The sequence below is a fragment of the Haliotis rufescens genome, unplaced genomic scaffold (assembly GCF_023055435.1).
Source record: "Haliotis rufescens isolate VD_foot unplaced genomic scaffold, xgHalRufe1.0.p SCAF_22, whole genome shotgun sequence".
Taxonomy (NCBI): Eukaryota; Metazoa; Mollusca; class Gastropoda; order Lepetellida; family Haliotidae; genus Haliotis; species Haliotis rufescens.
In genome coordinates, this window is record NW_025963913.1 from 8229596 (window position 1) to 8241816 (window position 12221).

General features: G+C 41.5%; 1 protein-coding gene across 2 annotated transcripts in view; it reads right to left on the reverse strand.

Annotated features, from left to right (window-relative positions):
* Positions 1 to 12221, reverse strand: part of LOC124116969 — a 223396-nt gene that overhangs the window by 50434 nt on the left and 160741 nt on the right. For both annotated transcript variants that reach the window (XM_046478630.2, XM_048401480.1), the window contains exons 33-36: positions 9772 to 9951; positions 9212 to 9374; positions 4608 to 4780; positions 643 to 863 (exon numbers count right to left, since the gene is read on the reverse strand). In XM_046478630.2, coding sequence (XP_046334586.1) covers positions 643 to 863; positions 4608 to 4780; positions 9212 to 9374; positions 9772 to 9951 — 737 coding nt within the window. The remainder of the gene's footprint in view (positions 1 to 642; positions 864 to 4607; positions 4781 to 9211; positions 9375 to 9771; positions 9952 to 12221) is intronic.

Here is a 12221-nt window from a genome sequence, read left to right on the forward strand (position 1 = left end):
AAATTTTAGTGAGTTTTGACTGAAGCCAAAATACAGGTTTTATTGCAGAGATGTAATAGAGGTGGGAATTATGTAAGAATTATATGAATCAATAGCTGAATATAGACCCAAAATGACATTTTCAGCCACTATTACACAGAATCAAATATCAGCTGTTAAAACCTATGACTAGACATGTGAATTTGAAATGCAATACAACTAGATAAGGGAACAGAAGAAGGTTGATGATCACAGTAGAGCAAAAAAAACAAACATTATTCCACATACCCAATATTTACTGCTGACCATATCTCATAATAATACATGCATTAGGGCCAAGTAAATGGGGAAAATTGCATTCGTAAAATGGCCTATGATGAGGCGTAATTAAAATATGTTAATGGAGCTGTTTCAGCACTCTGTGGAGACACTTTTGCTGGGATAATATTGTGATGAGTTTCAGCATAGCAGTATTTGTGGTTTTAAAGGAGATATTGTAAATGTAAATGTTTATGATAGGCTTAAGACAAATGAAAGACAAGGTGTACTTAATGCAACTGCAACTAATTTAAAACAGTTTGTCCCTTGCAAATGGATGAAGGGTGTATAATTTCAGGCATATTTCATATTTTGCAGATGTCAAGTGGATGTGGAAACTCCTACCTGTTCTCATGGTCACTCATTGCTTGCTGCCCGATACTGAAAACAAGGCAGGCTGAATCCAGATCATCTTCTCTCTGCAGCAGCTTCTGATCCCGCCGCAGTCTTGCAATAGCTGCCTGTTTCTCCCGCTCCTGCTGCATCTGGTCTTCCTGAGCTCCAAGCTGAGCAAGCAAGGCAGCTTTCTCCTCCTCATACTGAACTTCCAGTGTCTCAAGAATATTCTAAAAATGACATTTTATCCACTTTAACTATTGCAAGATTAAATTATGCATACTATGATGAAACAATTACAGAAGATAAATAGTTTGAAACTGTTTTATGTTGATTTAAGCTATCATACTGCTAGGGAAATGTTCAAAATGTTTAGTATGAATGATATGAGTGAATTGTGAAATTGCCTAGAGATATGAAGGAACTGTGAAGGTTTCACATGGGGTAGGAACGTGGGGTTCTAAAATGGTCATTTCAAATATTCCAACCATCGTAACAAAGTACTGAGGCAAAGGTTGGTCTGTTACTAAGCCTTCTATAGTTCCATGACTGAACTTCTTGTCTTTCCAAAGATGGAGTTAGAAGTCTGCTACTATTGGTATAGTTACATTGATATTTCCCAATCCTCTTCTTCTTCGCCACTGGCCACATTTATCCCATCTGTTGTCTAAAAGATGGATGAAGGTCTCCGAGATCATGCCACTGCTTCTGATGCAGCTTTGGAGCAGCTGGTAGCTCACATTTTATTCGTGATAGTTTCCAAGCGTGAAGATAAAGACTGTGACAGCTGAAAAATATGTCTGATCTGGGCTGACGCAGAAGGTCATGGCATTCCGGTAATTTGAGCAGTTCTTCCATGAGGAGTGAAAATATCCTGGGAAACCATGGCTTGCTTAGCGAAAGAGAACTATGACCATCATCACGCAATCTGTGTCTTCCAGTTTCCTCACAACTGTGTTTGCCATGATGCCATGGAGGGAAGGCTAAAGCAAATCCCTTTCCAGCTCATGGAGGGCTTGTGGATCTTGGGCAGGACTGACATACACTGGGAGTTTGTTGTTGCAAATAAGTCCAGCTGAGGAGTAACCCACTTTGAGGTTATCCACATGAATATGTCTGGATGGAGACCATTCTGATGTTAAGATCTTGCTCCTACGGGAAAGACCGACTGCCAAGATGTTGAACTTTCCCGGGATGACAGGCAAATACAAATAAAAGTGTGTCTCTCTTATCAAATTTGCAGAACTTGTACCTCCTTTCTGCTGGATATATCCTACCACTGAGGTATTGTCTGCAGCCACCAGGAATGAGGACGATGTCAGGAGATATTTCCTATTTCCATGTCTTGATGGCATAATAGAATGCTCTCGTCTTGAGACAATTTATGTGGAGATTCTTCTCATGGATTTCTTCCTTGGACTGTTATTTTTACATGGGAGCTCTCCATCCTGAACTGGAGGCATTGATGGCACTGATGTTTGGGTGCAGGGAACAGGCACATTTTGGGTTGTGTCATAGGATTGAAGGAATTGCAGTGTTGGGTTAGGATAAGAAATAACCTATCATGACACAAAACATCTTAATGTCATAGGATTGAAGGAATTGCAGTGTGTTGGGTTAGGATAAGAAATAACCTATCATGACACAAAACATCTTAATGTCATAGGATTGAAGGAATTGCAGTGTGTTGGGTTAGGATAAGAAATAACCTATCATGACACAAAACATCTTAATGTCATAGGATTGAAGGAATTGCAGTGTGTTGGGTCAGGATTAGAAACAAGTATTTGTCACAGAGTGACGAAATATCCCCCGCCTGTACACCATAGTACCAAATATGAAGACAATCCAGCGATTAGTTCTTGAGATATTGTGGCAACACCGTTTTCCAACTCCAAAAACAGATTTGCCTGCTGTGACCTTGAAAATGGGGTCAAGGTCACCAAATCTGACAGGTGTATGCGGTGTCTGTATATACACTATAGTTCCAAATATGAAGACAATCCAGCGATTAGTTCTTGAGATATCGCGGCAACACCGTTTTCCAACTCCAAAAGCAGATTTGCCTGCTGTGACCTTGACAATGGGGTCAAGGTCACCAAAACCGACTGGTGTCTGCGGTGTCTGTATATACACCATAGTTCCAAATATGAAGACAATCCAGTGTTTAGTTCTTGAGATATCGCGGCAACACCGTTTTCCAACTCCAAAAGCAGATTTGCCTGCTGTGACCTTTAAAATGGGATCAAGGTCACCAAAACCGACTGGTGTCTGCGCAGTCTGTATATACACCATAGTCCAAATATGAAGACAATCCAGTGTTTAGTTCTTGAGATATCGCGGCAACACCGTTTTCCAACTCCAAAAGCAGATTTGTCTGCTGTGACCTTGAAAATGGGATCAAGGTCACCAAAACCGACTGGTGTCTGCGGAGTCTGTATATACACCATAGTTCCAAATATGAAGACAATCCAGTGTTTAGTTCTTGAGATATCGCGGCAACACCGTTTTCCAACTCTAAAAGCAGATTTGTCTGCTGTGACCTTGAAAATGGGGTCAAGGTCACCAAAACCGACTGGTGTCTGCGGAGTTTGTATATACACCATAGTTCCAAATATGCAGACAATCCAGTGTTTAGTTCTTGAGATATCGTGGCAACACCGTTTTCCAACTCCAAAAGCAGATATGCCTGCTGTGACCTTGAAAATGGGGTCAAGGTCACCAAAACCGACTGGTGTCTGCGGAGTTTGTATATACACCATAGTTCCAAATATGCAGACAATCCAGTGTTTAGTTCTTGAGATATCGCGGCAACAAACAGGTGGGACGTACGGACAGACGTACGGACGGACAGACGTACGGACGGACGTACGGACGGTCTTGAATACTATATCCCCCGCTTCGCGCTTTCGCGCGGCGGGAGATAATAACCTATCATGATGCAAAACATCTTAATGTCATAGGATTGAAGGAATTGCAGTGTGTTGGGTTAGGATAAGAAATAACCTATCATGACACAAAACATCTTAATGTCATAGGATTGAAGGAATTGCAGTGTGTTGGGTCAAGATTAGAAATAACCTATCATGATGCAAAACATCTTAATGTCATAGGATTGAAGGAATTGCAGTGTGTTGGGTCAGGATTAGAAATAACCTATCATGACACAAAACATCTTAATGTCATAGGATTGAAGGAATTGCAGTGTGTTGGGTCAAGATTAGAAATAACCTATCATGACACAAAACATCTTAATGTCATAGGATTGAAGGAATTGCAGTGTGTTGGGTCAGGATTAGAAATAACCTATCATGACGCAAAACATCTTAATGTTCCAGGTTTATCCCTGAATTGGGCTTGTTCAGATAAAATGTAGAAAGTAACAAATGAAACTGCTGTATTAAAAGTTCCTAATAACATGAACGTTTGTGCCTGGTGAGCAAAAAATATGATGACTTAAACAAAAACAATAGGGACAGATGATTACACTTCAAAACAGCCTAACTGGAGGTGAGGTGAAGTGGGGTTTAATGTCGCAGTCAAGATTATTATATAGCGATGTGCATGCATATGTGTGTGTGTGTGTGTGTGTGTGTGTGGCTGCTTGTACTAGTCCGTACTAATGCTGATTTTACAGTGCTAGCCCATGAGGTACCATACTGCAGTTTAACATGAATACCCCACTCAGACACAGTATACTGACTCCAAGCCGACCAGTCCTTGTTTTAGCCCCTTAATGCCAAGTGCCAGACAGGGCAACAACAAGTACCATCTTTTGACATATGATAAGCACAGGGATTGAACCCCAGAGCTTCTGCTCTTCTGGTGGACACTCTACCACTAGACCACAGTCCAGCCTAACTAGAAGGTCAACTTAATGATTGTGCAGTAGTCACACCATTGAATATTGTTCTGAATGTTTTAGATTATTCTACATAGGCACACGAAAGAATGATATGTAAGGTAATGCTTACCTTTCTCTCTGAGCTGTTTTCTTCTTCTTCCTCTAAGATGCTGTCAAGAAATTCTTCATCTGCAGCCATGCCCTTACTATGTCGCTCTTCTCGTAGTTGTCTCCGCCTCTCCATCTGTGCCTCTAGCTTCCTTCGCTGTACATCCTGCGACTCACTCAGCATCTCTTCCAGACCTTTTATTTGGCAGGGAACAAACACACAAAACATCCCATTACTTAAAGGGGCATACATGGATAAAAAGATAAACCTGACACCCCTCAGTCATTCTTCACTTGTTGAAGGGTGCAAAATCCTGGATTTTTTAAATGTTTTTTTGCAAATATTTCTACCTCATTCTTTGTTGTTAAGTTCTTGACATGGATTGATGAACCCCAATTCCAAATATGTTTGTGGTTTAAAAATTTGATTGATCTAATTAGATATTGTGACATAAAGCAAGAGAATCTGTCTCCTAGCATGCACTTGGTTTAGACCACTCTGACTACTGTATAGGGGTGTATGGATGACTAATGCTTAGTCTCTGAAAATTGTATATTTACAATAAATTGTATATTTATGATACTTATCTTATCTCACACTATGGATTTCTCATTCTTCTTTCGATCCTTAATGGAATCATGCCTAAATAAAGGATTCAAGCTTCTAAAAAAACAAACATACCTAGCATCACCATGGTCACCTCCCATCAATCTGGGTCATGCACACTTTTCATGCCGATTGACCTACAAGTGCTGAACACTTGATTTCCCTAGCCAACCCATTCTCTTTCTAGAGCTAATAGGCAATTTATTGCAAAAACATTTAAAACTTATCCTATCGCTGTGTGGAATTAGATGTAGGAGAAGAATGTCTGGATCTTTGTTGGCCTCAACGTAGTCGACGATGCCTCGAACATGTAAGAATTACATGGGCTTTGTGAGGCAGGTAAATTGCCGCAGGGCTGAAGAAATTCCAAATGGGAGCTCCTTCCATTGGTAGTGGCAGCCATGGAGCCATGAACAGGAGGAAATGTTAGTGCTTCCGATGGATGGAGACGTGTAAATACTCATCCTGTAGATCTAGACTGATCATGAAGATGCTGTGATGAAGAATTGTATGTAGTAGCGCGATAGAAGTCATCTAGATGTGTTGAGGTGTCTCTAGGTATAGCTTGTTGAAAATTTTCATGTTGAAAATGAGCCTGAGTTGAAGGCTGTTTTTCTTTAATTGGGACCAGGAAGATTGGTGAGTAGAAACCCGGTGTTGTCGGAGCTGTGCCAAGACACACTATGGCCTTCCTTGCCATTAACGTACCGTCAGGACGTGTGAGAACTGGAAGCTGCTTGTCTGGATACAGGTGTTGAAGAGGCATGTATGTTGTAGAGTAGATGAAGAGAAGGTGATAACAGGTTTGTAGAAGGCATTGTACAAACAGAAGGTCCAGGATGGCCCACATCTTTGTGAATAGACCAAATAGGTCCTTGGTGACCATGTCCCTGGCCGTGAAAGGAGCTGGATATGCTACTAAGAACCTCTCGGAGGTCTGACTCAGTAGGAGTGAAGACCGGTCGTTTACGATCCTTCCGTTGCTCTTCAAGCTGGTTTCTTTGTAAGCGGAGCAGATCCACTGTCACATGGAGAGAAGTGTTACTTTGAACTGCGCGATGTCTTGGATGTGCCCAGCGAAAAGGTAAGGATTTGACAATGGCAGTTGATATAAAGCAATTTTTAAAAGGATTGTCCCGTGAGCAGTGTTTAAGGACACCAAAAAGTCTTAGGGTAGTAACATATTCTGTGGGATGAGCAAGAAGATCCAAAATGTCTGTCACCTTGTCAAGGATAAGACCAACAGCACCTCAAATGCTGGCTTTTTTGAGAAAATGCATGATGCAAGACTGAAGAAAGAGCCTCCGTCGCGGAGAGAATAGTGGAGAACACGGGTAGTGTTCAACGAATCGTAATATCAAGATGCACTAGATCTCTATCATCCACAGAAGAGTAGGAGAACGGATAAATAGGAGTTAAGGTCGCAAGGCCATGTGTACCTGCATCAGCAAACACAAAGCGAGGAGACTGTAATCGATTGCGTAGCTGGCAAAAGGATCACAAAGCTTTATCCAGATTTGTAGCATTAGCCACTAAAACTGGTCTGGGAGGAAGCGTAATAATTGACGAAATTGCAGATGGGACAACAAAAGATGATAAGGTATCTTCAGCTGATGTACTCTTGGGAAACTGGCGTTTATCCACAATCCAAATCAAAACCGAAACCTGATCCACAGTCTAAAAACTGAAGAAGATCCTCTGGCAATGGATCCACAAGAGATGTAGGTGCGATGGTCGATGTCGTAGACTGAAGAGAAGCCAGAACAGAAGATACCGTATCCGTAAGGGGACCCAACTGAGGGAGGCATGCTGATGTCACAGCTTGAAAGAGAGATTGAAATTGCTGTACTGGGATAGAGGTTAAATCATTAGGATTCCACGAGATAGGAAAGTATCTGTGTGGAAGACTGTAGTGTCACCAGTGGATCTAGTACAGTCATGGTAGGTGGATGTCGAACCGGATAAGGAGGCAAGGAACCTGAGTGACCAATAGAAGGAAGAGTGTGGCCTTTGGGGTAGGGCATCTACTGGCAGTGGATGAGTGCCAAGGGTTGTTTCTGTGCCGATGAGGAGAGAAAAATTCACGGTGAGGGAAGGGATAGTAGCTCGGCCGAGGTAAGCAGTGTCATAGGCGTACCCTTGCCATGGGAGTCCATGTACTGTGGGTAGTGTTCCAATCATGCATCAGGTTTGCATAGGCATTATGGGAAGCAGGGTACCAAGAGCGAGAACGATGAAGTAAGTGCGAGTCAGGATGACTAGAAAAAGAGGAATGAGCCAAGTGAGATGAGTATTAAAAATTATCTTCTGAACCGATACGTGAAGTGTCTCTCCATTAGAGATGATGGGTAGATGACCGATTCCCGGATCGTCCATCCTGTGAGGTACGTCAGACTTTGGAAGTTTTGTTGAACCTTGGAAGTGTGCTGTGTCCCAGAAGGGTTCCGATTGTGAGAGGTTCGCCGAACAATAGAAGTACATTGATCCAGGGAGGAGTCCCGATCCTTGGAGGTATGGCGAGTCTGAAAATGGCGGGCCCGAGATTGCCTATATTGCCCTTCCTGATCTTGAGTCCTTAGACGATATTCGATTTGAGTTCTGTGATAGAACAGTGGAAGAAAGTTTATCCGGTGAATGCCGAGACTTCACAAGCTGATCCCTATTTGGGGATCGTCGATCCTTATGACAGCACTTCTTAGAATGAGACCCATGTGAATCTTGATTGAGAGAAGAGTCTGACGATCAGCGATCCTGTGGCAACTGCTATCCAGGAGAAGAATGAAGAGGGGATCTGGAAAGTCGAGGAGTGGACGGGGAGTGACGAGTTTGTAGAAGGTTCAGTCAAAGCCGCATTCTTAGGGATACTCTCAGGCAGAAAAAGCTTGACACTATCAGCGACAGAAGATGAGGGCAACAAAGAAACAATATGGTCTCTGGTTAACTTTGTAGAAGTAAAAGGGATTGTGGCAGACTCTGAGGAAAATACAGGTTTGGTCGGATCCAAAATCACCAAGAGAACTTTTCTTACATCCGAACCTGTAGGTTGGTTTGCTGTAGCTGATGAGGGTAGATTCTTCAATATAGGTTGTGTGGTCAAGACAGAGATGTCTTTTGTAAAATAACTTTTGGATACACCATAGGCGTATACTTCATCAGATAGTAAAGGAAGTGCAGGGTTTGAGAATTCCTCAATCAATGAGGGTGTAGATAGTTTTGCTGATTTTTTAGACTTCTTCAAAGAAGTTTTCTTAGTTTTTGTTGATTTTTCGGTTGATTTAGAGAGCCTGTCCTGTTCTCTGTGCTGACATTGGTGAAGGTAAATACTGAAGGATTCATCGGGCAAGTCAACGCACAGAGCACAGCATGCAAATTTGCTACAGCGCCCACGACAGTTCGAACAAACATCGTGTCAGTCGGATGGGACGACACAAGGACTGTTCTTCCATGATGAAAACAATGTCCCAACACTGTGGCGATTAGAGAGAGAATGAGCTGCCTGGGGAAATCACGTGTTCAGCTCGTGCAGGTCAATCAGCATGAAAAATGTGCATGACCCAGATTGATGGGAGGTGTCCATGGTGATGCTAGGTGCGTTCAGGTGAATTGTTGTTTTTTTAAGCTGGAAACTTTTCTTTAGACACGTCTCCAATTAAGATCGAAAGAAGAATGAGAAATCCATAGTTTGAGAAAGGAAAAGTTCAAAAATTAAGAGTTAGCTACATTTAAATTGAAAAGGAGCTTAGTGAGAATTTAGCCGTGGAAAATCTAGACTTGCTTAATTTCAGGCTACAGCAAAACAGTAAGGGCTTCTCAGAAGGAACAAAAATATGGTTCAGTGACCATGAGACAGACCAGGATAACTTCTTGACACCTTAAGGTGTCCCTTTTACCAGTTATTAAATTAAAGCTGCTAGATCCTTTATGATTCTATAGATAACAAATGCCATATGAATAAAACTGTTTTTTCTGGTGGTGGTTATTTGGTAAATATAATTGCAGCCCATCACCACAGTTTTTACCTTTCTTGTCTTGAAGATATTTGCCAAGCACTAGGTTGACCTCATCAAATTTTCCAGCTCGGCGAAGTCGTCGCTCTGCCAGACGTTTCTGTATGATGTGTGTCTGTCGTTCCTGCTCAGTCATGTGTGACCACTGCACCTCCCCATACTGCTTCATGAGGGCCTGTTATAAACAGTGAGACAAGGGAGTATCTTAGTCAAGGAAAATGTCTTGACTGGTAATCTGTAATTTGAGTGCTTTTCTTATGTTCTTTTTAAATAATAGGTTACTGTTTGGGAGATACACATGATGTAATGTGATAATTAAGGTGTTATTTGGTAATTAATTCCCATGAATTTCAATTGAAAGCAACCAGAGGTTTCAGTTCTGAAGATTCTCTGTAGCAGAGGCCCTTAATCAGTATGTGCATATATTAAGTTCATTAAACAAAATGTAAGGTTGTCAAGGTAGAATTATGATTTCTTTTACCACATTAATGGTGAAGTTATGAATCTTTGAATGTAATAAATATTTATAATCAACATCTCTGTGTGTCTCTTACACATAAAAGAAGACATACCTCGATGACAAGTTTGTCTCTTAAAGCATCATACTTGTGGTCTAACTCCTGTAGCAGCTCTTCACTAGAGCTCTTCTGGTCACACATTGTCGGAAACAAAACAGTTGCCACATTGTCATGATAGCACTTGGTAACTGCCTCAACTGCAAGCCGAAGTTCTTCGCGTATCATACTTAGGTCCTGATAAAAGTAAAATTAACATACTTTGGAATTTTGTACTGGTCACTATAATTTCACAAAAGTACTTTTGTAATCTATCCATCCCATCTATCCATACATCCATGACAGGCACATAACATCACTACAGATGACAGACACATAACATCACTACAGATGACAGACATGAGATCACTACAGATGACACACACATAACATCACTACAGATGACAGGCACATAACATCACTACAGATGACAGACATGACATCACTACAGATGACAGACATGACATCACTACAGATGACAGACATGACATCACTACAGATGACAGACATGACATCACTTCAGATGACAGACATGACATCACTATAGATGACAGACACATAACATCACTACAGATGACAGACACATAACATCACTACAGATGACAGACACATAACATCACTACAGATGACAGACACATGACATCACTACAGATGACAGGCACATAACATCACTACAGATGACAGACATGACATCACTACAGATGACAGGCATGAGAAACTACAGATGACAGACACATAACATCACTATAGATGACAGAAATGACCTCACTACAGTAACAGACATGACATCACTACAGATGACAGACATGACATCACTACAGATGACAGACATGACATCACTACAGATGACACACACATAACATCACTACAGATGACAGACATGACATCACTACAGATGACAGACACATAACATCACTACAGATGACAGACACATAACATCACAACAGATGACAGACATGAGATCACTACAGATGACAGGCACATAGCATCATTACAGATGACAGACATGACATCACTACAGATGACAGACATGACATCACTACAGATGACAGACATGACATCACTACAGATGACAGACATGACATCACTACAGATGACAGACACATGACATCACTACAGATGACAGGCACATAACATCACTACAGATGACAGACATGACATCACTACAGATGACAGGCACATAACATCACTACAGATGACAGGCACATGACATCACTACAGATGACAGACACATGACATCACTACAGATGACAGGCACATAACATCACTACAGATGACAGACACATGACATCACTACAGATGACAGACACATGACATCACTACAGATGACAGGCACATAACATCACTACAGATGACAGACGCATGACATCACTACAGATGACAGACACATAACATCACTACAGATGACAGACATGACATCACTACAGATGACAGACACATGACATCACTACAGATGACAGGCACATAACATCACTACAATGACAGACATGACATCACTACAGATGACAGACACATAACATTACTACAGATGACAGACATGACATCATTACAGATGACAGGCACATAACATCACTACAGATGAAAGACAAGACATCACTACAGATGACAGACATAACATCACTACAGATTACAGACATGAGATCACTACAGATGACAGACACATGACATCACTACAGGTGACAGACACATGACATCACTACAGATGACAGGCACATAACATCACTACAGGTGACAGACACATGACACTACTACAATGACAGACATGACATCACTTCAGATTACAGACATGAGATCACTACAGATGACAGACATGACATCACTACAGATTACAGACATGAGATCACTACAGATGACAGACACATGACATCACTACAGGTGACAGACACATGACATCACAACAGATGACACACATGACATCACTATAGATGACAGACATGAGATCACTACAGATGACAGGCACATTACATCACTACAGATGACAGACACATAACATCACTACAGATGACAGACACATAACATCACTACAGATGACAGACACATGACATCACTACAGATTACAGACACATAACATCACTACAGATGACAGACGCATGACATCACTACAGATGACAGACATGACATCACTACAGATGACAGACACATGACATCACTACAGATGACAGACATGACATCACTACAGATGACAGGCAAATTACATCACTACAGATGACAGACACATAACATCACTACAGATGACAGACACATAACATCACAACAGATGACAGACATGAGATCACTACAGATGACAGGCACATAGCATCATTACAGATGACAGACATGACATCACTACAGATGACAGACATGACATCACTACAGATGACAGACATGACATCACTACAGATGACAGACATGACATCACTACAGATGACAGACACATGACATCACTACAGATGACAGGCACATAACATCACTACAGATGACAGACATGA